This window comes from Microcaecilia unicolor, chromosome 7 (assembly GCF_901765095.1).
Source record: "Microcaecilia unicolor chromosome 7, aMicUni1.1, whole genome shotgun sequence".
NCBI lineage: Eukaryota > Metazoa > Chordata > Amphibia > Gymnophiona > Siphonopidae > Microcaecilia > Microcaecilia unicolor.
In genome coordinates this window covers 42,223,275-42,247,394 of record NC_044037.1, presented here as the reverse complement: position 1 = coordinate 42,247,394, position 24,120 = coordinate 42,223,275, and the positions used below count along the sequence as shown (strand labels likewise).

General features: G+C 45.8%; 1 protein-coding gene across 1 annotated transcript in view; it reads left to right on the top strand.

Annotated features, from left to right (window-relative positions):
- The first annotated feature begins 9,406 nt into the window (after window positions 1-9,406).
- Window positions 9,407-24,120, top strand: part of LOC115473998 (transmembrane 9 superfamily member 2-like) — a 176,755-nt gene continuing 162,041 nt past the window's right edge. The window contains exons 1-3 of the mRNA XM_030209257.1: window positions 9,407-9,709; window positions 20,777-20,844; window positions 21,036-21,126. Of these exons, the coding sequence (XP_030065117.1) occupies window positions 9,563-9,709; window positions 20,777-20,844; window positions 21,036-21,126 (306 nt within the window). The 5' untranslated portion in view covers window positions 9,407-9,562. The remainder of the gene's footprint in view (window positions 9,710-20,776; window positions 20,845-21,035; window positions 21,127-24,120) is intronic.

Sequence of the window (24,120 nt, the reverse complement as noted above, 5' to 3'; positions counted from 1 at the left end):
ATTGTTTCATTATTGCTACCACATATTAGATATTATGGGCATTTTCTTTAAACTTAAATTGCTTTAATTTGTTTATCCAGACCTGGAATGCACATAATCTTTAAACCCAAAGGTGAATCCTAAGGGTGGTTGAACAATTAGATATAAACTGTATTGTTTCGGACTTTACTTGTTTTGGAGTGCTTTGGGTCCTGCTGATCTGTATATCTCCTGTCTGGAATTTTGGAAGATTAAAATAAGAAAATAACAATTATATTTTCAATGTACATTGTAGAAGTTGTTGGTTACATATGCAAAGTGATGGATACCTGTTCTGGTGTGTGCATGTGATAATCTCTGAATAACTGCCTATACTTATGACTATAATTTCTGAACATGTGGTATAATTAAACAACAAACTTTTAAATGCCCAGTTGGGTATATATGCTAATCTCAAATTTGTTAAATGTTTCAGACATATCCATCTATGTGCTCCCATGATATAATTTTATCCTTTTATTATGTCTCACTGTATATTTTTAAATGTAAGTTACATTGAACCCAACCTTTTTGGGATAAAATGTGATATAAATGTAAAAGAAAAAAATCCTTTATCCTCCACTTTTTAAGACACTTCCTACCCGCTGGATAGTGATGGCACAAGAAAATCAAGTTTGGTCAAATTAAGACTAACTAAAAATAACCTGTTCCTTAGTGTCAGACTTGTGACTTCTTGTACCAAGTAGAGCGCTGTTGAGCCCGGTACTTGGACCAGGTTCTGGTTGGCAGCTGGACAACCTCAGGTTTCACCTGCGCTGACCACCGTTCCCTAGAGGTTGAGCCCCTAGGTGCGGGCGGCCTGCAGGACTTACGGGACGGAGCTGGAAGCGGGGTGATGAATGTATCGGCCAGGCAGGCAATAGGTCAAGAGAGTAATCCAGGTACAAGCAGCAGTCAGTAGGCAGGCAGCAGGCAAGAAAGTAATCCAGATGCAGGCGAAAGTCAGTAGGCAGGCGGCAGGCACGAGAGTAATCCAGGTACAGGGAAGTCAGTAGGCCGGCGGCAGGCAAGAGAGTAATCCAGGTACAGGCGAAAGTCAGGAGGCAGGCAGCAGGCAAGAGAGTAATCCAGATACAGGCGAAAGTCAGTAGGCAGGCGGCAGGCAAGAGAGTAATCCAGGTACAGACAAGTCAGTAGGCAGGCAGGAGAGTAATCCAGGTACGTACAGGCGGAAGTCTCTCCCCTGCCCTCCCCTCCATGTCCAGCAATTTCTCCTCTCTCCCTGGGCCCTGCCCTCCCATCCATGTCCATCGATGCTCCTCTCTCCCCTGCCCCCCTCCATCCATCCATATCCAGCAATTCTCCTCTCTCCCCTGCCCTCCTCTCCATGTCCAGCAATTTCTCCACTCTTCCTGGGCCCTGCCCTCCCATCCATGTCCATCAATGCTCCTCTCTCCGCTGCCCACCTCCATCCATCCATATCAAGCAATTCTCCTTCCTCCCCTCCCCTCCATGTCCAGCAATTTCTCCTCTCTCCCTAGGCCCTGCCCTCCCATTCATGTCCAGCAATTTCTCCTCTCTCCCTGGGCCCTGCCCTCCCATCCATCGATCAATGCTTCTCTCTCCCCTGCCCTCTCGCTGCCATGTCCACCTGCCCGCCCTCTTCTCTAAATCTTCTATTTAGAGGGAGGGAGCGACACTGGATCTGGTGCTCACAAATGGGGATAGCTTGTCAAATATCCGAGTGGGTGCCCACCTGGGCAGCAGTGACCATCAAACGGTTTGGTTTGATATAACAGCTAAAGTGGAGAGCGGCCACTCAAAACTCAAAGTCCTGGATTTCAAGCGTGCTGACTTTAGTAAAATGGGGGAATACCTGAGGAAGGAGATGATGGGCTGGGTGGAAGTACGAGAAGTGGAAGGACAGTGGTCCAGGCTGAAAGAAGCTATAAATATGGCCACGAACCTTTATGTAAGGAAAGTAAATAAAAGCAAAGCAAGAGAAAAAGGAAACCGATATGGTTCTCCAAGCAAGTGGTTGAGAAAATAAAGGCTAAAGAGTTGGCGTTCCAGAAACACAGAAAAACTCAAGAAAAGGAACACATGGAGGAATACCGGATGAAACTGAAAGAAGCCAAGAGAGAGATACGACTGGCAAAAGCGCAAATGGAAGAACAAATGGCTAGAAATGTAAGGAGGGGTGACAAAAATTTCTTCAGGTATATTAGTGAAAGGAGAATGACTCAAAAGGGAATTGTGAGACTAAAAGATATTTTGAACCGTTATGTGGATAATGATGAAGAAAAAACAAATTTGCTACTTTTGTTCTGTTTTCACAGAAGAAAATCCTGGAGAAGGACCGCGATGGACTGGAAATAGTACAAATGAGAATGAAGTGGATAGAGCACCGTTCACGGAAGAAAGTGTGTATTAACAACTTGAAAAGCTAAAGGTGGACAAAGCCATGGGACCGGACGGGATCCACCCCAGGATATTGAGGGAGCTCAGAGAGGTTTTGGCGGGTCCTCGTAAAGATTTGTTTAATATATCCTTGCAGACGGGAGAGGTTCCGAGGGATTGGAGAACGGCGGAGGTGGTCCCTCTTCACAAAAGTGGTGATAGGGAAGAAGCTGGAAACTACAGGCCCGTAAGCCTCACTTCGGTTATTGGAAAAGTAATGGAAGCGATGCTGAAGGAAAGGATAGTGAATTTCTTGGAAGCCAATAAGTTGCAAGATCTGAGACAACATGGTTTTACCAAAGGGAAATCGTGCCAAATGAATCTCATTGAGTTCTTTGATTGGGTGACAGGAGAATTGAATCAGGGACGAGCTATGGACGTAATCTACTTAGATTTCAGCAACGCTTTTGACACGGTTCCCCACAGGAGGCTCTTAAATAAACTGGATGGTCTGAAGATAGGACCCGAAGTGGTGAACTGGATTAGGAACTGGTTGACGGACAGACGCCAGAGGGTGGTGGTGAATGGAATTCGCTCGGAGGAGGGAAAGGTGAGTAGTGGAGTGCCTCAGGGATCGGTGCTGGGGCCGATTCTGTTCAATATATTTGTGAGTGACATTGCCAAAGAGTTAGAAGGTAAAGTTTGCCTATTTGCGGATGATACTAAGATCTGTAACAGAGTGGACACCTGGGAGGCAGTGGAAAACATGAAAAAGGATCTGATGAAGCTAGAAGAATGGTCTAAGGTTTGGCAATTAAAATTCAATGCGAAGAAATGCAAAGTGATGCACTTAGGGAGTAGAAATCCACGGGAGATGTATGTGTTAGGCGGGGAGAGTCTGATAGGTACGCACGGGGAGAGGGATCTTGGGGTGATAGTATCTGAGGATTTGAAGGCGACGAAACAGTGTGACAAGGCGGTGGCCGTAGCTAGAAGGTTGTTAGGTTGTATAGAGAGAGGTGTGACCAGCAGAAGAAAGGGGGTGTTGATGCCCCTGTATAAGTCTTTGGCGAGGCCCTACCTGGAGTATTGTGTTCAGTTTTGGAGGCCGTATCTTGTTAAGGATTGGAGTGGAGGAGTGGCCTAGTGGTTAGGGTGGTGGACTCTGGTCCTGGGGAACTGAGTTCGATTCCCACTTCAGGCACAGGCAGCTCCTGGTGACTCTGGGCAAGTCACTTAACCCTCCATTGCCCCATGTAAGCCGCATTGAGCCTGCCATGAGTGGGAAAGCGCGGGGTACAAATGTAAAAAAAAAAAAAAAAAGAATTGAAGTGGTGCAAAAAAAAGCTACGAGAATGGTATGGGATTTGCGTTACAAGACGTACGAGGAGAGACTTGCTGAACTAAACATGTATACTCTGGAGGAAAGGCGAAACGGGTGATATGATACAGACATTCAAATATTTGAAAGGTATTAATCCGCGACCGAACCTTTTCCGGAGATGGGAAGGTGGTAGAACGAGAGGACATGAAATTAGATTGAAGGGGGGCGGACTCAAGAAAAATGATAGGAAGTATTTTTTAACGAAGAGAGTAGTGGATGCTTGGAATGCCCTCCCGCGGGAGGTGGTGGAAATGAAAACGGTAACGGAATTCAAACATGCGTGGGATAAGCATAAAGGAATCCTGTGCAGAAGGAATGGATCCTCAGGAGCTTAGTCAAGATCGGGAGGCGGGGCTGGTGGTTGGGAGGTGGGGATAGTGCTGGGCATACTTATACGGTCTGTGCCAGAGCCGATGGTGGGAAGCGGGACTGGTGGTTGGGAGGCGGGGATAGTGCTGGGCAGACTTTTATGGTCTGTGCCAGAGCCGGTGGTGGGAGGCAGGGATAGTGCTGAGCAGACTTATACGGTCTGTGCCAGTGCCGGTGGTGGGAGGCGGGGCTGGTGGTTGGGAGGCGGGGATAGTGCTGGGCAGACTTATACGGTCTGTGCCAGAGCCGGTGGTTGGGAGGCGGGGCTGGTGGTTGGGAGGCGGGGATAGTGCTGGGCAGACTTATACGGTCTGTGGCAGAGCCGGTGGTTGGGAGGTGGGGCTGGTGGTTGGGAGGCGGGGATAGTGCTGGGCAGACTTATACGGTCTGTGCCCTGAAGAGCAGGGTATACACAAAAAGTAGCACATATGAGTTATCTTGTTGGGCAGACTGGAAGGACTGTGTATGTCTTTTTCTGCCATCATCTACTATGTTACTATATTACTATGTATTTAAATTTACCTCCGTCGTCGCAGCAGCTGCGCAGCGTCAGTGAACGCTGCCCGCTAGCCTTGCCTTCGCTTGTCTTTCCCTCTCAGTGTCCCGCCTTCTTCTGACATCATTTATTTATTTATTGCATTTGTATCCCACATTTTCCCACCTACTACTACTACTACTATTTAGCATTTCTATAGCGCTACAAAGCGTACGCAGCGCTTCACAAACATAGAAGAAAGACAGTCCCTGCTCAAAGAGCTTACAATCTAATAGACAAAGATAAAGCAAGCAAATCAATTAATGTGGGGGAGTGGTTACAAGTCAAAAGCAATATTAAAGAGGTGGGCTTTCAATCTAGATTTAAAGATGGTCAAGGATGGGGCAGTAATATTCCAGTAAGATGTGTAAATAAAAACTTAAAGCAAGACGGTCAATATATTGTATATGGATTTTCAGAAGGCACTTGGCAACATGAAAAACTCCTCGAGAAAATTTATGATGAAGCCACAACTTAAGTACTGCAAGCAGTTCTGGGTAGCTGCACCTCAAAACAGCAGAATGATGAGAAAAACAATTATAGGGCTGATCAGTCCTCTTATAAAAAGAAAGGCTCAACTGGTTAGGAGAAGAAACAAGTGACAGCTGATACCAACAGAGGTCTATAAAATTCTGTATGGTGTGAACAAGTTATTTATACTATCAAACAGTACTAAGACTAGAAGATGCTCCAATGAAACTATCCAGCAGTATATTTAGGAAATCATGTTTTGAGCCAACATGCAAACTCCAGAATTAATTCTGCTAGAAATGTGGTCAAGACTTATAAAATAGCTGAGTTAAGACCACCACAAAAAGGTCTGGACAAGTTACTGGAAGAGAGGTCAAAGAATAATTGTCAGCCAGAGAGACTGGAAAGTCTCCAACATTTTACTTCCAGGAAGGAGCAAAATGGAACATTCCTATTGGGATCCAACGGATACTTTCAAACAACTCAGACTGGTCAGAGTTGGCCTAACCCAGCATGGCTATTTTACATTTTAAATAATTAAAGATCATGCAGAGGCCAGTATTCAGCTGCAGTGTAACTTGGATGTTCTCAATTCATAAATATGGCTCAGCAACACTATTCAGAGGAACTAAACAAATAATGGAAAATAAGGCGATATCTTTTTATTGGACTAGCTTTCAAAGGCCATAACCTCCTCCCCCAGGCCTCTTTGCAGGCTCAATGTGGCTTACAAAACATCATGAATAGTGGAAATACATGATAAGATAGATATTTAGTATTACAGACAGATCTTGGGTGACATGATTATGATAAGACAAGATATTAGTCTAACAAGCAGATATACTAAGTATTTTCTGGATATATGTGAAGAGGTTCACAGTTGTTGGCCTTTGTGTTATGCCTTGTTAAAGAGATGGGTCTTCAGTAGTTTGCGGAAGTAAGTTCATAGTTCATTTTTAAATTACGTGGCAGTGCGTTCCAGAATTGTGTGCTTAGGTAGGAAAAAGTTGACGCATGCGTTAGTTTGTATTTTAGACCTTTGCAGTTGGGGAAGTGAAGGTTGAGGAATGTGCGGGATGATGTTTTGGCATTCCTGGGTGGTAGGTCTATCAGGTCTGAGAAAGTAATCCACCTAAGTGGATGAACACTAACTCCCATGTAAATATAACAGCACAGAGAGAGTGGGAAGTGGACCAATGACTCCAGGAGAACGGGAGATAAGATTTCAAAGAACCATTGAATAAAGTGGTTATTTGAAATCTTATCTCCCTTTCTCCTGGAGTCATTGGTCCACTTCCCACTCTCTCTGTGCAGGTCTATCAGGTCTGACATGTAGGCTGGTGCATCCCCATGAATTATTTTGTGAACTAGGGAGCATATCTTGAACGTGATGCGTTCTTTGATCGGGAGCCAGTGTAGCTTTTCTCGTAGGGGTTGAGCACTTTCATATTTTGTTTTACCGAATATGAGTCTAGCTGCAGTGTTCTGGGCTGTTTGGAGTTTCCTGATTATTTGCTCTTTGCAGCCAGCGTATAGTGAATTACAATAGTCTAGGTGGCTAGCCTGCTTATAATCAAAATAGAAAAACGCCTATATTGTGACCCAAATCGGGAGATAGACGTTTATCTCACAAAAGTGAATAAAGCTGTATAATCGAAAGCCGAATTTGGAAGTTTTCAACTGCACTCCGTCGCGGATGCGGACAAAGTTGATGGGGGTGTGTCGAAGGCGTGGTGAAGGCGGAACTGGGGCGTGGTTATCGGCCAATCAGAGATGGGTGCCTTTCGCCGATAATGGAAAACAAATATGCGTTTTTAGCGAGAATTTAGGGCACTTTTCCCGGACCCTGTTTTTCCACGAATAAGGCCCCAAAAAGTGACCTAAATGACCAGATGACCACTGGAGGGAATCGGGGATGACCTCCCCTGACTCCCCCAGTGGTCACAAACCCCTCCCACCACAAAATATGCCGTTTCACAACTGTTTATTTTCACCCTCAAATGTCATACCCACCTCCCTGGCAGCAGTATGCAGGTCACTGGAACAGTTATTAGGGGGTGCAGTGGACTTCAGGCAGGTGGACCCAGGCCCATCCCTCCCCTACCTGTTACAATTGTGCTGCTTAATGCTTATTAGTCGTCCAACCCCCCAAACCCACTGTACCCACATGTAGGTGCCCCCCTTCACCCCTTAGGGCTATAGTAATGGTGTAGACTTGTGGGCAGTGGGTTTTAAGGGGGATTTGGGGGGCTCAACACACAAGGGAAGGGTGCTATGCACCTGGGAGCTCTTTACCTTTTTTTTTGTTTTTGTAAAAGTGCCCCCTAGGGTGCCCGGTTGGTGTCCTGGCATGTGAGGGGGGACAGTGCACTACGAATCCTGGCCCCTCCCATGAACAAATGCCTTGGATTTATTCGTTTTTGAGCTGGGCGCTTTCATTTTCCATTATCGCTGAAAAACAAAAACGCCCAGCTCACAAATTGTCGAATAAAACATGGACGTCTATTTTTTTGAAAATACGGTTCGGTCCTCCCCTTCACGGACCCGTTCTCGGTGATAAACGCCCATGGAGATAGACGTTTTCGTTCAATTATGCCCCTCTAAGTACCATTGATTGCACCAGGTTACGGAAGACGGACCTTGGGAAGAAAGGTCTTACTCTTTTTAATTTCCACATTGAGTGGAACATTTTCTTGGTTGTGTTTTTCGTATGGTTCTCAAGTGTTAGGTGTCGGTCAATGGCGACTCCAAGGATTTTTAAGGTGTTGGAGATTGGAAGATTGAGTTTAGGTGTGTTTATGGCAGTGAATTTGTTCGTGTTGTGCTGAGAGGTGAGTATTAGGCATTGGGTTTTTTTCTGCATTGAGTTTCAGCTGAATGCATCTGCCCAAGAGTGCATGATTTGTAGACTTTGGTTGATTTCATTGGAGATTTCGTTAAATCTTGATTGAATGGGATGTAGATCGTTTACGTCGTCTGCGTATATGTATGGGTTGAGATTTTGGTTTGATAGTAGTTTGGCCAAGGGTGTCATCATTAAGTTGAATAGAGTTGGTGAGAGGGGGGATCCCTGTGGGACTCCGCATTCAGGTATCCATGTGGCTGATGTGGTCGGATGTCACTTGGTATGATCTTGTTGTTAGGAACCCCTTGAACCATTTGAGTACGTTGCCTCCGATTCTGAAGTACTCAAGGATATGTAGTAGTATTCCATGGTCAACCATGTCGAAGGCGCTAGACATGTCAAATTGTAAAAGTAGTATGTTCTTGCCAGTTGCGATCATTTGTTTGAATTTAGTCATTAGAGTGACTAGTACTGTTTCTGTGCTGTGGTTTGGACGAAATCCTGACTGGGAGTCGTGTAATATTGAGAATTTATATAGGTAGAGTGTGAGTTGTTTAGTCACCATCCCTTCCGTTATTTTGGTTATTAAGGGAATAGATGCTACTGGTCTGTAGTTGGTTATTTCACTAGCACTTTTCTTTGCATCTGTGGGTATAGGGGTAAGTAGAATGTTTCCTTTCTGTTTCGGGAAGAGTCCATTTTGTAACATATAGTTCAAGTGATTCGTTAGGTCCGTTATAAATTGTTGAGGGGTATATGTCATAAGGTTGTTTGGGCATGTGTCTAGTTTGCAATGAGATTTGGCAAATCTTTTGAGCGAGGGCGGGACACTAAGAGGGAACGAACAAGCAAAGCAAAGCGAAGGGAAGGATAGCGGGCAGCGCTTTCACTGACGCTGCGCAGCTGCTGCGACGTCGGAGGGGTAAGCGGCGCCCCCCGCCCCTGCCTGGGTGGGTGAAAATATTGGGGGTGCTCGAGCACCCACAGCACCCACGGAGTCGGCGCCTATGGATTAGTGAACATGGTTCCATGATGTCCCCCAATGAAAGGAGAGTTTAATTCTACTTCCATTTTATTTCAATATATTCCATCACCTTTGTAACACCAGGCTTCCGTTACAACAAATAAAATTAATAAGCTGTCCAATAAGTAAAAAAAAAATTGACCTCCACCTTTTAAGGCACTGCTTATCCAACTGGAACAGCTTTACATTTGTTACACACGGACCAAAGTTTTGCTATTGTTTTCAATAGCGTTTGCTATTGTTTTGGGTGTACCGCGGCAAGCTCCACCTACTGGCTTCAGCTCATACAATGGACTAGATAGGCTCACTCGTCTCCAGTTTATCCACCCTCCTTGGCATACATAGTACCGGACGTCCGTGTACGTTTAGATACATGCGCAGGTGCGTCATGTGAAGGCGCGCCTGATAATAATTCCGTTGAGCAGCAGCAGTATGTGTATGTGACTCGTCGCTTAGGTGTGGAGTGTTGCAGCCTTGTTTTAATTTCCTGTTTTCTTTCCTTGTGATTGAGGCGTCGGCTTGTTATTTGTTTCTTGGTCTTGTGCTGCGAGAATTATGAACCTGTTATTGGGGATCCGCTTTTGCTGGTCTTCAGTGCTGCTTGCACTCTGTATCCAGGTCTGCCGCAGCTTTTATCTTCCGGGTTTGGCTCCTGTAAGTTTCTGTGAGCCCGGTGCCCAGAAGGAATCGGGAAATTGTAAGGTAAGAAAGTTAATAAAAGTTATGTTGCGTAATGGAAAGTGGATAGGATTTGGTGGTAGTGGTGGTGGTGGGGGGGGGGGGGGTGTTCATCTCTTCTTTAGCAAAGGAGAGGGACTGGGTAAGGAGCAGGTGTAACGGATGCTGCAGATCCTTCAAGGTAAATGGGACCTTAGTGATCTATGTTAACTTCTGTCTGGATTTGAGTTTGAGTTTGCAAGTTTTCGACTGTAGCTCAAGTTGAGTTGCTTTACCCTTGCCCCTATAAGGTTTTTATCTAAAATTTTACCTGTGGTAACAAAGGGTGCAGTTATTCACAAAGAGCATCAGGGCGATTTGAACATAGTAGATGACTGCAGAGAAAGACCTGCCCAACAAGATAACTCATATGTGCTACTTTTTGTGTATACCTGACCTTGATTAGTATCTGCCAATTTCAAGGCATAGACTGTAGAAGTCTGCCTAGCACTAGCCCCGCCCCCACCACCGGCGCTGCCACCCAATCTCCGCTAAGCTTCTGAGGATCCATTCCTTCTGAACAGGATGTTTATCCCACACATTTTTGAATTCCGTTACCGTTTTCATCTCCACCACCTCCTGTGGGGAGGGCATTCCAAGCATCCACCACTCTCTCTCTGTGAAAAAGTACTTCCTGACGTTTTTCTTGAGTCCGCCCCCCTTCAGTCTCATTTCATGTCCTCTAGTTCTACTGCCTTCCCATCTCTGGAAAAGGTTAGTTTGCAGATTAATACCTTTCAAATATTTGAACGTCTGTATCATATCACCCCTGTTTGTCCTTTCCTCCAGGGTATACATGTTCAAGTCAGCAAGTCTCTCCTCGTACGTCTTGTAACGCAAATCCCATACCATTATCGTAGCATTTGTTTGCACTGCTTCAGTTCTTTTTACATCCTTAGCAGGATACAGCCTCCAAAACTGAACACAATACTCCAGGTGGGGCATCAACACTTCTTTCTTCTGCTGGTCACACCTCTTTCTATACAGCCTAGCAACTGCCTTGTCACACTGTTTCGTTGCCTTCAGATCCTAAGATACTATCACCCCAAGATCCCTCTCCCCGTCCATACATATCAGACTCTCACTGCCTAACACATACGTCTCCCGTGGATTTCTACTCCCTAAGTGCATCACTTTGCATTTCTTTGCATTGAATTTTAATTGCCAAACCTTAGACCATTCTTCTAGCTTCCGCAGATCCTTTTTCATGTTTTCCACTCCGTCCCGGGTGTCCACTCTGTTACAAATCTTAGTATTGTCTGCAAAAAGGCAAACTTTACCTTCAAACCCTTCGGCAATGTCACTCACAAATATATATATATATATTTTTTTTATTTTTGTTACATTTGTACCCCGCGCTTTCCCACTCATGGCAGGCTCAATGCGGCGGGCAATGGAGGGTTAAGTGACTTGCCCAGAGTCACAAGGAGCTGCCTTTGCCGGGAATCGAACTCAGTTCCTCAGTTCCCCAGGACCAAAGTCCACCACCCTAACCATTTGGTGTCCCTGGTACTCCCCTGTTTCCTTGTTTTGGTTGTGTGTGTGTTACCTGTGGTAATAAAGGGTGAAGTTATTCACAAAGAGCGTAAGGTTGATTTGAATTTGGTTTCCCTGGTACTTCCCTGTTTCCTTGTCAGAGCTTGCAGTTTACATCCCTCTGCTAAATCAACAGTATGCAAGCCAGAATAAAACAATTAAAATAATGAAATACTGTTTTATTTCCAAGCAAAATTGCTTTCATAGACATGGACTGCAATAAATGAAGATTGAAACTAAAAGCCAGTGGCTGACTTTGTGCCACACTTGTAGTTGACATATTGCCAGAGAGAAGTTAATTTGTAAGGAGCATATCCCAAATTTACAGGTTTAAATTCCTGCTAAATTTTGTTTTGATCAAAAGCATTTATTTGGAGCACTCTAGCAAGATAAACTATTGTGCAACATCATAACTGCATTGGTTGCAATCACAGTACAAAGAAAAGGAGAAAAATATTCCCCCCCCCCCCAGGACTATTACAATTCCTGGTGATCTAGTAGTATAGTCAGGGCAGGAGTGATGCCCTAGTTGTGGTAGCCATTTTGAAAGCAGAGCTGGAATGGAAGGAACAATCCTCAGTTACAGTCCCTAGTGGTCTAGGGTTGTTGTAAGATAGCCTCAGAGGGCCCACAGGTTGGGGAGGAAGCACTCATGGAGGTCCAGTAGGAGGGTCAATTGTTTGGAAGAAGTGGGATGGAGAGAGAAAACACAAAAGTTTTGGCTTGCACTGAAAACACATGGTGGGGGTCAGCTGAAACTGAAGTCATAGCGAAAATTTAAATAATCTTTTGGCTGAAACTGAAACCAAGCAGAAACTGAAATTTGGTCGGCCTCTAGTAACTGGATGTTATTGAATTGACTGACTGGGCTGAATACTATGTTATCCAAAGAATGAACGTTGAGTAACTGAAGAGATGGATGTTGAATTAACTGCTGAAAAAGATGATGCAAATTCCTGGAGTGCCTTGTTTCTGTTTGGAAGATGTAGAATTTTACCCTAGAGGGAGGGGTACAAAGGCATACTCAAAAAAGAGTAGGGGTTCTAGATTTGACCAGTAGGGTCATATGTTGTACTTTGACCTGGCATGAAGCCAGACAGATCCTGAGGAGAGTGGAGAGAATGGGTTGCAGTAGATTGAGTCTGAAAATGGGTCAGATAGGACCAGGGGTTTCAGAGAAATTAGTCCCCCTTTCCCCCCTCCCCCCCCCCCCCAAATGATTGCCCAGTTAATTTCTGTGGGGAAAGGAGTTGAAGCTTCTTTAGTATAGACACTGTATAACTGGTGTCTGTTTAAGCACTCTGAAGACACGTGGTGAGACTTTTCTGTAATGGCATTTGGGAATCTGGTTTATGTTATAGAATACTAGTAAAAAAGGCCCATTTCTGACACAAATGAAACGGGCGCTAGCAAGGTTTTCCTCGGAGTGTGTGTGAGAGAGAGAGAGTGAATGTGCGAGTATGTGTGTGTGACAGAGAGAGAGTGAGACTGGGTGAGAGTGTGTGTGTGAGAATGAGAGTGTGTGCCATGGGCCCCCGGCCCCTCCCTCCCACCCAGTTCCAGGGCCATGCTCTCCCTCCCTCCCAGTTCCAGGGCTGTGCCTGCCCAGTTCCAGGGTCGTTTCCTCCCTCCCTCTGAGTTTCAGGGTTTCCCTCCCTGTATGGTATAGCCAGTGTTCCAGTAAGGCTGCTGTGCTCCCTCCCTGCTTGCGACTCTCTATCTCTCTTTGGGGGCCCGGACCCACTCCTCCTCCCTTTGTTCCTGGGGCCCGGCGCTGTGGGCGAGTGGGCGGGGCAGAGTACAGTAGAGCGGCAGCCCTCTCCTCCCTCCAGCTCCACTACCTTCTTGTAGTTCTTGCCCAACCACAGGCGCACGTTGTCGAACTGCGAAACAGTGTCGGAGGGCTCGTAAAATTTCTCATTCGGGCCGCTGTCCTTCCGCACCGCCATCTTCCGAGCGCTGCCGCGGGTTCAGAGCGCTGACATCATACTGGCGGGCAGTGCTGTCCAGCCGCCTCGGGTCGTTCTCCGAGTCACGCTGCGTCTCTTCGGCAACCTCAGTGCTCCAGCCACTCACCTACTCCCCTTGTCCGCTTCCCTCCGACCTTCGCTCTGCTCTCTCCTCGCCGGCCGGTTTCTCCTTCAGTGCTCAGTGCTGATAGCTTCGCAGCTCCTCCCCTCTTCCCTCTGTTAGCCAATCTGGTGTCTCCTTTCCGGTGATATCAGCCAGGGCTTCGGAGCCTATCAGAAAGTCACGGACACAGGCAGCAAGATTAGAACGTTGGAGGTGAGAATTATTATATAGGATTAGCATAACCTGGTATCGGTGCACCCACATGATGTGTGCCTAAACGCATCACAGATGGATGTAATGGCTTATGGTTTGCTGACTTATAATCCCCCTGGAACAAGCATACACGATCATAATTGGTTAAAAAACCCCCAAACTAAAACAAATGTAAACATCATTCATACATCCATCAATATATCTTAAACACATCGCAGCTGCTAGTCATCTGTACTTTGTCCTCATATAGTTATTAAATAACTTTTAAAGATCTCTTCATACTCCTGCAATTTCAAATGTATGTAAGTTACACATTTAAGTGGGAACTCTGCCTGTTGCACCCTTTGTGTATGCTTCTTTTTGCATTTACATGAAATTTTAGCACTTGCATGCATAAATGTATACTTACCTGCAAAAATATTAGTACTCTGAATATTTGTTCTCATAAATGTGGGTGCCCAGGTACAGAACTGCCTTTTTAGAGTGAAATATAGTAGTTAGAGAACAAGGCAGTCAGTTTGAAAAGGTAGAATTCCTTACTCTTCTAAATCCCCAAACTACCCACACAGGCCAAAAAACTACCTCCCCCCTTACAAACTACTCCACTGTGAATGCCCCACCCATAAAACTAGTCTTCCACATCTACTATATGATCTAAACTAGTGCGTTGGCAAGTTTGAGGGTGTACAAGTGCCCACAAAACACTAGCTACCTTCACCCACACACATGCAACTTAAGCCCAGCACATAATGCAGGACAGATATATACATATACACTAGAGCTTGACAAGCCCCAGGTGTCAGGTTTCCATGGCAACCAAATAAAAATGGAATCCCACACCTAGGTTTTGCAGGTAGAACATATGGACAGCTGTGTCCAGGCTATGGAAAGCATGCAGCATTAGTGTCTGATCAGCTCAGTAGGAAGCAGTTAAACAGTCTTTCATCAATGGCTGGGAGCTCCCATCCCTATCTCTTCAATCTGCTGGTTTGCTGATCTGCCTTCTCTTCATCCCAACCTGGAACTTCCTTTGTGTCCCCCCCCCCCCCCAAGCTCAGCAGTGACATAACCAGCCTTGATTCTGCTGCCTGGTTCTGAATGAAAAAGTGAATCATGTGGATCATCAGAGTACAGCTGATCTTGGAAGGTTTCAGAAGTGAGTTGTCAAGAAGATTTTCCTTTAGATATCTTGAATCATTGTTGATGGGATAAAAAAAATAGGGTTTTTTTCTTCACTTGGCTAGAGAAACACAGATGAGGCATAAGACTTCCTTGGCCTTGCATTAGGAGTTAATTTTGTATTTCCTTGTTTGTTGTTTTTAGGCTAAACAATGTTTTTTTTTTTTTTTTGATCCTAAGCAATTGGAAGAATTTTTGATAGCCAAGGAAGAAATTATTCTCCGAGGACAAGCAGTCTGCTTGTTCTCACATGTGGGTCAGCGTCCACGGTGGCCCAGGAAATGGCAAATTTTTCTACAGCAAAATATTAAAAGTTTTGCCAGAGCCTTCTAGCGTGCGCACTGCGCGGACGACTTCCCACCCGTTGCGTGAGCGTTTCTGCTCGTTTTTTTTCTTGTCCGCGGTGAGGTGAAGAGGTTTTTCCCTGTTCACTTCGCTGGACCAGGAGAGTCTTCATGATTCTTTGTATATTTCTTTTCTTATATCGTTATTCGTTCTTCTTTAAAAAAACAAAACAAAAAAACCCGGTATTTTTTCGTAGTTTTTGGCGCTTTCTAAGTTTTTCTTTCTTTTTGAACACGGACGGGTTTTTCCCCATTTGTGCCCTTTACTTTTTTGGGCACAATTGTGTCGTCTAATTTGCCTTCCATGTCATCGAAGACACCCAGCGGCTTCAACCGTTGTACTTGTGCAACTGAACCATCTTGGGTACCGATACCCACGCTTGGTGTATCCAGTGCCTGGGCCCGACCATAGCCCAGCCCGCTTGCAGTCTGTGTCTTCACATGAAGAAACGGACCCAAGCATCTCGAGAAGCCCAACGAGAGAAGCTTTTTGGGCTCGGTCCGGTCCATCGACATCGGTACCGAGGTCGGCGATGTCGGGAGCGAAGGTAATGGGTGCAGAACGACCAACTCGTGCTGGGAGCAGTGAGGCGTCGAGTGGGTCTCCACCTGTCTTGAGGCCTCCTGTTATGCAGGCCCCCCGAGACTGACTTTTGTCGGTCCTGGCCCCGAGGAGACGTGAGGATTCCACGTCTTCCTCATCCGTACCGAGGAGTTTTCAATGACGGGCGTTGAGCGAAGCCGAAGAAGCACCGTCATCGTTCTTCGACACATGGTGCCGGGAGCTCTGGGGCGTTGAGGGATTCAGCACCGAGAAGCGTTGGCGCCGAGAGGATCGCTCTCCCTCTATTCAGGAGGTGCCGATGTGTCGGTCTAGCAGCCTGGTACCTGCTCCCGAGCCTCGACAGATTCTGCCACCTGCTCCTTTACCGACCCCGCAGCCTTGTCCGAAGGCGGCTCTCGACGAGCACATCAGGGCCCTACTTCCAGAGCTTCTGGAAGGGTTGCTGCGGCCAGTCTGCTTCGGTGTCAGGGGTGCTTGCGCCTTCCGTACCGTCTGCTGCAGTGGCTTCTGGCCCTTCGCCTGTGGTGAGGTCCCTGACCTCGGTTGCCGCCTGTGGCATTAGTGTCAGCTGCCACCCAGGTCGACTCCCCTTCGACGTCGGTGGTGGAAGCTTCACCGGAGTCCAGGCGGGCTGTTGACTTCTCGGCACTGCCATCCAAGGACGTCGTTCCTCAGCGTCGAGGCAGGCTCAGTTTCGGACTGCTGTGAGGGATGTCTTGTCTGTTTCTGAAGATGAGCATTTGTGGGAGGAAGAGGAGGATCCCAGGTACTTTCTTCTGACGAGTCCTATGGGATTCCTTCTGAACCTTCCCCTCCACAAGAAAGGAGACTTTCTCCACCGGAGAGTCTATCCTTCACCTCCTTTGTCCGGGAAATGACTGCGGCTATTCCTTCCCTATGGAGGGTTGAGGATGAGCCCAGGGTTGAGATGCTCGAGGGTCCTGGATTATCCTTCTCCACCTAGAGAGGCTGCAATGGCTTCTTTGCATAATGTACTGAAGGAAGTCCTTATGCAAAACTGGTCGTTCCCTCTGTCTAATCCTGTGATCCCGAAAAAGACTGAATTCCAATATTGGATCCACAGGGAGCCTGGATTGATGAGGTCTCAGCTACCTCACAATTCCATAGTGGTGGACTCCGCTCTCAAAAGAACCAAGAGTACTAGGGACTATGCCTCGGCGCCCCCAGGCAGAGAATCTAGAACCTTGGACTCTTTTGGGAGGAAGGCATATCAGGCCGCTATGCTCGCTGCCAAAATCCAAACATACCAGTTCTTCACGAGCATCCACTTATGGAACTTGGTGGACAACTGTCTAGCTTGGTTGATGCACTCCCTCCGGAGCAGGCCGAGCCTTTTCGCCAGGTGGTCAGGCAGCAGAAGGCGTGTCGAAAATTCCTGGCCAGGGGTATGTTCGACACTTTTGATGTAGCATCCAGGATCACTGCCCAAGGTATAGTGATGTGCGGACTCTCATGGCTGCGTGTCTCTGACCTGGATCATTTGGTCCAGCAGCGGATGGTGGATATTCCTTGCCGGGGGGATAACCTTTTTGGTGAGAAAGTAGAGGATCTAGTTGACCAGCTCAAGAAGCACAATGATGCTATGGATTCTCTCCCGCCAGGCATCTTCTGCTACTACCTCCTCATCTAGGAGGTTTTTTGGAGGGAAGAGGAGTGCTCCCTATTCCTATGCTAGGCGTAGGTACACTCCTGCTTCTCGGCAGCCTGTCCAGGCTCAGTCCCAGCGCGCTCGATTCGATCCAGTTTGACCATGGGATGACCATTCCAAGTTCCTCAGCCACGAAAAGTGCTGACGACGGATGCATCTCTGCTGGGGTGGGAGGAGGTTTGCCATCTGGTGTGACAGCAAGGCCCTAGATCCTCTTTCTTGTCCTATACAGACCCTGCTTGAATACCTTCTACATTTGTCAGAGTCTGGTCTCAAGACCAACTCTGTAAGAGTTCACCTTAGTGCAATTAGTGCTTATCACCGTTTAGAGGGTAAGCCTATCTCTGGACAGCCTTTAGTTGTTCGCTTCATGAGAGGTTTGCTTTTGTCAAAGCCCCCTGTCAAACCTCTACCAATGTCATGGGATCTCAACGTCGTTCTCACCCAGCTGATGAAAGCTCCTTTTGAGCCACTGGATTCCTGCTATCTGAAGTACTTGACCTGGAAGGTAATTTCTTGGTAGCTGTTACTTCAGCTTGTAGAGTCAGTGAGCTTCAGGCTTTGGTAGTACATGCACCTTATATCAAGTTCCATCACACAGAGTAGTCCTCCGCACAACCCTAAGTTCCTGCCGAGGTGGTGTTGGAGTTCCATCTGAACCAGTCAATTGTCTTGCCAACATTCTTTCCCCGCCGATTACCCGCCTGGCGAAAGCAGTTTGCATACCTTGGACTGCCAGAGAGCATTGACCTTTTACGTGGAGCGGACAATGCCCTTTAGACAGTCCGCCCAGTTGTTTGTTTCTTTTGATCCCAACAGGAGGGGAGTCGCCATCGGAAAATGCACAATCTCCAATTGGCAAGCAGATTGCATATCCTTCACTACGCCCAAGCTGGGCTGGGCTGACTCTGGAGGGTCATGTCACGGCTCACAATGTTAGAGCCATGGCTGCGTCAAGTGGCTCACTTAGTCAGCCTCCGTGAGGAGATTTGTAAGGCTGCAACGTGGTCATCAGTCCACACATTCACATCTCACTACTGCCTCCAGCCAGGATACCCGACACGACAGTCGGTTTGGGTAGTCAGTGCTACAGAATCTGTTCGGGGTTTAGAATCCAACTCCACCACCCTAGACCCATTTTTGTTCTGTTCCAGGCTGCACTCTCAGTTAGTTGTTTATGGTTTCAGGCAATCTCTGTTATGTCCTCACCGTTGCGAGGCCCAATTGACCAATAATTCATTGTTTTGAGTGAGCCTGGTTGCTAGGGATACCCCACATGCGAGAACAAGCAGCTGCTTTCCTCGTAGAAAGCGAAGATGCATACCTGTAAGCAGGTATTCTCCGATGACAGCAGGCTTGATTGTTCTCACAAACCCGCCCACCTCCCTTTGGAGTTGTTGTTTCTTTATTATTTGCTTTTGGTTAAACTGAGCGGGAACGCTCATGCGACGGGTGGGAAGTCATGGTTTGCGTGCTAGAAAGCTCTGCAGAAACTTTTTACATTTGTTGTAGAAAAATTTGCTGTTCCTGGGCTGCTGTGGACGCTGACCCACATGTGAGAACAATCAGCCTGCTGTCCTTGGAGAGATACCTGCTACAGGCTATGTATCTTCGCTATATGGTGGTATGATCTCATATGCTCACTGTTAAGGGTTGGCTGATAATAAACTTACCTCAAAGAAACACTAAATATGAGGCAAGAAACAATCTCAGACTACACCTCCCAAATTGCAAAAAAGTGATCTACAAAGCTGTTCACTCTGCAGACTTCACTTACCTAGGAACCAAATGGTGGAACTCCTTACCACCCAAAATAAGAAATATACAGGAATTTACTAGATTCCGCAAAATCCTCAAATCGTGCCTATTCAACATCACTGAGAGAGTACTAGATAGCAGTAGTCTCTCAAGCATGTTGTAAATAAATATACAGAATAGATGCACAATATTTTCATCTTAATTTTGCTGTTTTAACACATGTAATTTTATGACTTTTTTTGTCATTTGACACACCTTAAGAGGCAAGTATCATGCATTATTTCATCACTGAAGGTTAGTAATGCTCCCTTTTATATTGTATGTTTATGGTAGCGAGACTACTGTTGTCTGATAATCTTTCAGTGGTGGCGTTATAACAAAGGTATGCTGAAAAGAGTGTGTAGTTTCAGAGAGCACAGCTACATGGCTAAGGGGAAGTGGATGCCCACAGATTGAGAAATAGGAAGGGGGACGGGGACTGGCACAGAATGCTAGGGTTGAGCTGGGGATAGGTAGAACAGTATCTGGATTGTACAGAAAAAAAAAGGAAGAGAGTATTGGATTTGGGTTGGTGGCAAGGGGGATGGTGGAAGTTAAATGAAGGAGGAAACCCAAGCCCAACAAGTTTCTTCTAGTAGGGAAACATTATTTGCATTATGTAGCTTCTCACTATTCCATAACTTGTAGGATAATACTGAGGAGTTGGACTGGATGCCAAGAGAGAAGTCTCAGCTTGGTTTTCACTTCTCCATCTCCAGCAGGTGGATGGACACACTTGCCAGCCTCTGGTTCTGAGTACTTTTCTCCTCGTCCAGTTGGTTAACTAGTCCCCAGTTGAGCGGGTGACTTGAGTCTGCAGAGTCATATCTGGAAGCCTTCAGATCCCTTTCTCTAGTGCCCCGTGAATTTACTTCTTTCCTCCCTTCACCTCTCCCTTGTTTCTTTTGGAGCTCTCCTTTTACAGCACAACAACCTAAAAGAAAAAAGAGGTTTGCTGGACAGCATGGGACAGAGTATCAGTCCTGAGCTTTTCTTATCTGTGGTAAGGCTTGTGGAGACTTTGAGCTTGGGGGGAGCAGCTGGCAGTGGTAAGTCTGACTAAAGTTTGATTCAGGACTGCTTGGAGGGTTGCAAATTCTGCTTGGTGCAGGGTAGGGATCCCGATTCACCGCTTGGGACATGTGCTGTGCTTATGACAGTTGGGGTGAATGGCAACTCCTGCAAAGGCAGTTAAGCAGTGGGACCCGCTGGGCCAGCGTTGGGGCACTGTATTATACGCAAGCTATCTTCACTTGCTGGTTAAATGGAAGACAACTATCCAACAGGTTCTGGAATAGTGGGAAGGACTAATGGAAAGAATTATCAGGTAGTCCTAATTTCTCCTTAAGGCTATTGGATAGATGGTACATACTCAAGAGAAGGTGATGGAGGTTTTAACAAAAAGTAATAAAGTTCAAGAAGTTGTGAATAGCACAGAGGCTCTTTAATTGTAAGGAAATTAAAATAAAGCTCGAGGTCAGTAGGGTGTTGAAATGATTGTAGCAGGAAGGGAAAATGGGCAGATCAGATGATTGCTGGCCTTAATTTCTGCTTGTTTTTTTGTCTTGAAAACTGAGAAATAAACTAGTGAAGCATTGTTCTTGTTTAGGTTTAGTATAGCACACTTGTATTATGGAAAAAAAGTATTTTATTGAACTTTTGTTTTTGTTTTTTAGTCTGAAATTGAACTGTTTGTAAATAGACTGGACTCTGTAGAATCAGTTCTACCGTATGAATATAATGTGTAAGTATGACAAAGTTTTATATGTGATAGAATTCACTTAAAAGTTTTCATAGATAAGAATGAGCTGAAGTCGGTATAGTATGTTCGGTAACATAATGCATTTATTGTGGGATATATAAGATTTTATTACCAGCTTCTACCCTCATGTTCATTCTGGAACATTTACATACTAAATGGATTTCATTTTGCAGATTTGACTTCTGTTCAAGTACTGAGAAACCACCATCTGAAAATCTTGGGCAGGTTCTCTTTGGAGAAAGAATAGCTTCATCACCCTACAAGGTGGTGCACGACTGGTGCAGTGATTTTAAGTCAGATTTGAAGTCCAATTCTGAGGCTGCTGAGACTTTGAAGGGCATGTAAAATTTTTCTGTTTTACACTCGCTTGCTTCCTCACTATGGGCCATGTTTACTAAGGTGCGTTAGTGTTTTTAGCACGCAAACCATGTAGGCACCTATAGGATATTGTACATGGTTAACGAGAATTAAAAATGTTAACGCGCCTATAACGCTGCTTAGTAAACAGGGCCCTGTATGTAAAGCATGACTTGTAAATGTTAGTGCTGCTCTTTAACGTGCCATTGTAAGATCTTTTTGAATCCTAGACATACTGATGTAGCAGCAGCTCACATTCAGAGATTGCATATGATGGCGTCTATAGGTGACACACAGACACGCGCACCCCTGAAACTGCATTTCAGTAGAGCAGGTTCTCCGGAGATGAGTAGGAAGTGCAGGCACACTTCCTGGGGATGTCACCTGATGTTGCCTGCGTGCCAGAACCCCTCCCCAGTAAGCTTGACTGAGCATGTTCAGGGTTTCCCATGCAGGCAAAAACTCTTCCTCTCCTCAGGTTGTGTGGTGTGTTTTTTTTTTTTTTCCTACAAGCCTAACTGGACTGCTCAACTCACCTCTCCTTGGAGGTTTCTTAAAAAAAAAAAAAAGTTGTTTAAAGAAGAACGCTGCTTAGCAAAATTCGCCCTTTCCTCTCTGAGCACACCACCCGAACTCTCATCCACTCTCTCATTACCTCTCGCCTTGACTACTGCAACCCTACTCCTCACTGGTCTCCCACTTAGCCACCTATCCCCCCTTCAGTCCGTTCAGAACTCTGCTGCACGTCTTATCTTCCACCTGAACCGATACACTCATATCACCCTTCTCCTCAAGTCACTTCATTGTCTTCCGATCAGGTACCGCATTCAGTTCAAGCTTTTGCTACTAACCTACATATGCACTCAATCTGCAGCCCTCCTTACCTCTCAACCCTCATCTCCCCTTACGTTCCTACCCATTGCCTCCGCTCTCAAGACAAATCCCTCCTTTCAGTACCCTTCTCCACCACCGCCAACTCCAGGCTCCGCCCTTTCTGCCTCGCCTCACCCCATGCGGGGAACAAACTCCCCGAGCCCATACACCAGGCCCCCTCCCTGCCCATCTTCAAATCACTGCTTAAAGCCCACCTCTTCAATGTCGCCTTCGGCACCTACACTACACCTCTACTCAGGATATCTAGACTGCCCCAACTTGACATTTCGTTATTTAGATTGTAAGCTCCTTTGAGCAGGGACCGTCCTTCTTTGTTAATTTGTACAGCGCTGCGTAACCCTAGTAGCGCTCTAGAAATGTTAAGTAGTAGTAGTAGTAGTACTCTTGCCCTTATCAGTAGCAGGGTTCTAGATTTAAAGCCCCTTGCTGCTATCTATGGCTACTGTAAGAGCGCTCTAATGGTCTCCCCTATAGGCACAGCTCAGCTGTTGCGTGCTTCACCCTCTCTCCACTTCAGTTTTTCCTCAATCAGTGCCGGCTTCGTTTAAGCCTTGCCACGTGGTGCAGGACCAAAAAGGCTACAAATGCCTCAGGCATGGCAAAAAATCAGTGATGGCCTCTTCAGCTGCGAAATAGCCTCAGCATCAGCTTGTTGGCCAACAAATGTTAGATAAGGTTATTAAAAAGCATAAAGATAAGCATGATGAACCCACAGAATGCTCTTTGTTCATGGTCCAACCCCCCCTTTTTTCAGTGTCTCCAACAGATTTCAGCTAAAATGGACAGGACACATCATATGCTTTCCCTTCTTCCAAAAACTGCATGGGCTCTTCTGGTGGCCAATGCTGCTGCTTTTCAGCTTTTACAAAACATTTTGCAAGATTTTAGCATTTTTTTTTTCCATATTTCAGTCACACTAGAAATGTCTGGCCTTTCGGATTCTTCTGTCATACTAGATAACAATTCTTGGTCTCTAACCCTTTTGGAGTTGCTGTTGAGGGGCATGAGCACACTGCTTTGGGAAAGTCCAACAGCAGATGAGTCCTCCATACCCATATAGGCCCAATGTCTTAAAAGTTACATGGAGGAATATTCGTACCTCCATTCCCTTCAGATGGAATCAACAACTCTTGAACTGGTGTTGCAACAAGCTCCAGCTGACAAGTACAATTTCCATACCATCCTTCAGTCCTGTGTTCTTCTAGGGAAATTGTAGGTCTTACTATTTGTCCTGTATTGCAAGAAATGCGACTCAACATACAGCAGACTCCCCTATCTGTTGTTCCTGCTTCTGTGAGACTAGGTCTTAGATATAATGTCCATGCTGCACTTGGATATAATCCTTTTCGGTTTCCACATCAGTCAGTTGTAACTGACTGTGATGTCGGAAAATCCAAATCCCATTTTTCTTTACCTCCTGGAAAAAAAAAATCAACAATCTTTTGGCTACATAGGCAGAAAAACTTACAGAGCTCCACGTTAGCCCTGAAGATGGTAGCTCATCAGTTGCTGATCTTACATTCCTATCATTTTCTCCACCAACTAGAAGATTCAAATGATTCACTTTGAGTAACTTCTCTTCTTATTTTGGAGGATCTACAGGAGTCGATCTTCCATCTCATTTGTTCTACTAATGATATGAAACTCTCTACAGATCAGCTGCAGTAGCCATCTCAGCAAGATGAATGGCCTGGCTCAAACTAAAAGGCTTTCAAGAAGAATTTAATGAACCACTCATGGATGCATCCTGTTTGAGTGACAACTTATTTGGAGGCAAGGTCAAAGATACTCTCAGTTCAGACAGTTCCTCCAAAATATATGAACTTGCAGCAGAACAATCTTCCCAATACAGAAAGTTTGGACAGTCTATTTCTAAAAGACCTTACCTGCAGCAGTTCTTTCAGCAATATTACCCCAGATGATGATGCCAAAAGCTCAGTTTCAGAACACCCAGGAGCATGCGGAAAAGCAGCAGTCACAAGAATGTAAGCAACATGTCTCTTCAAC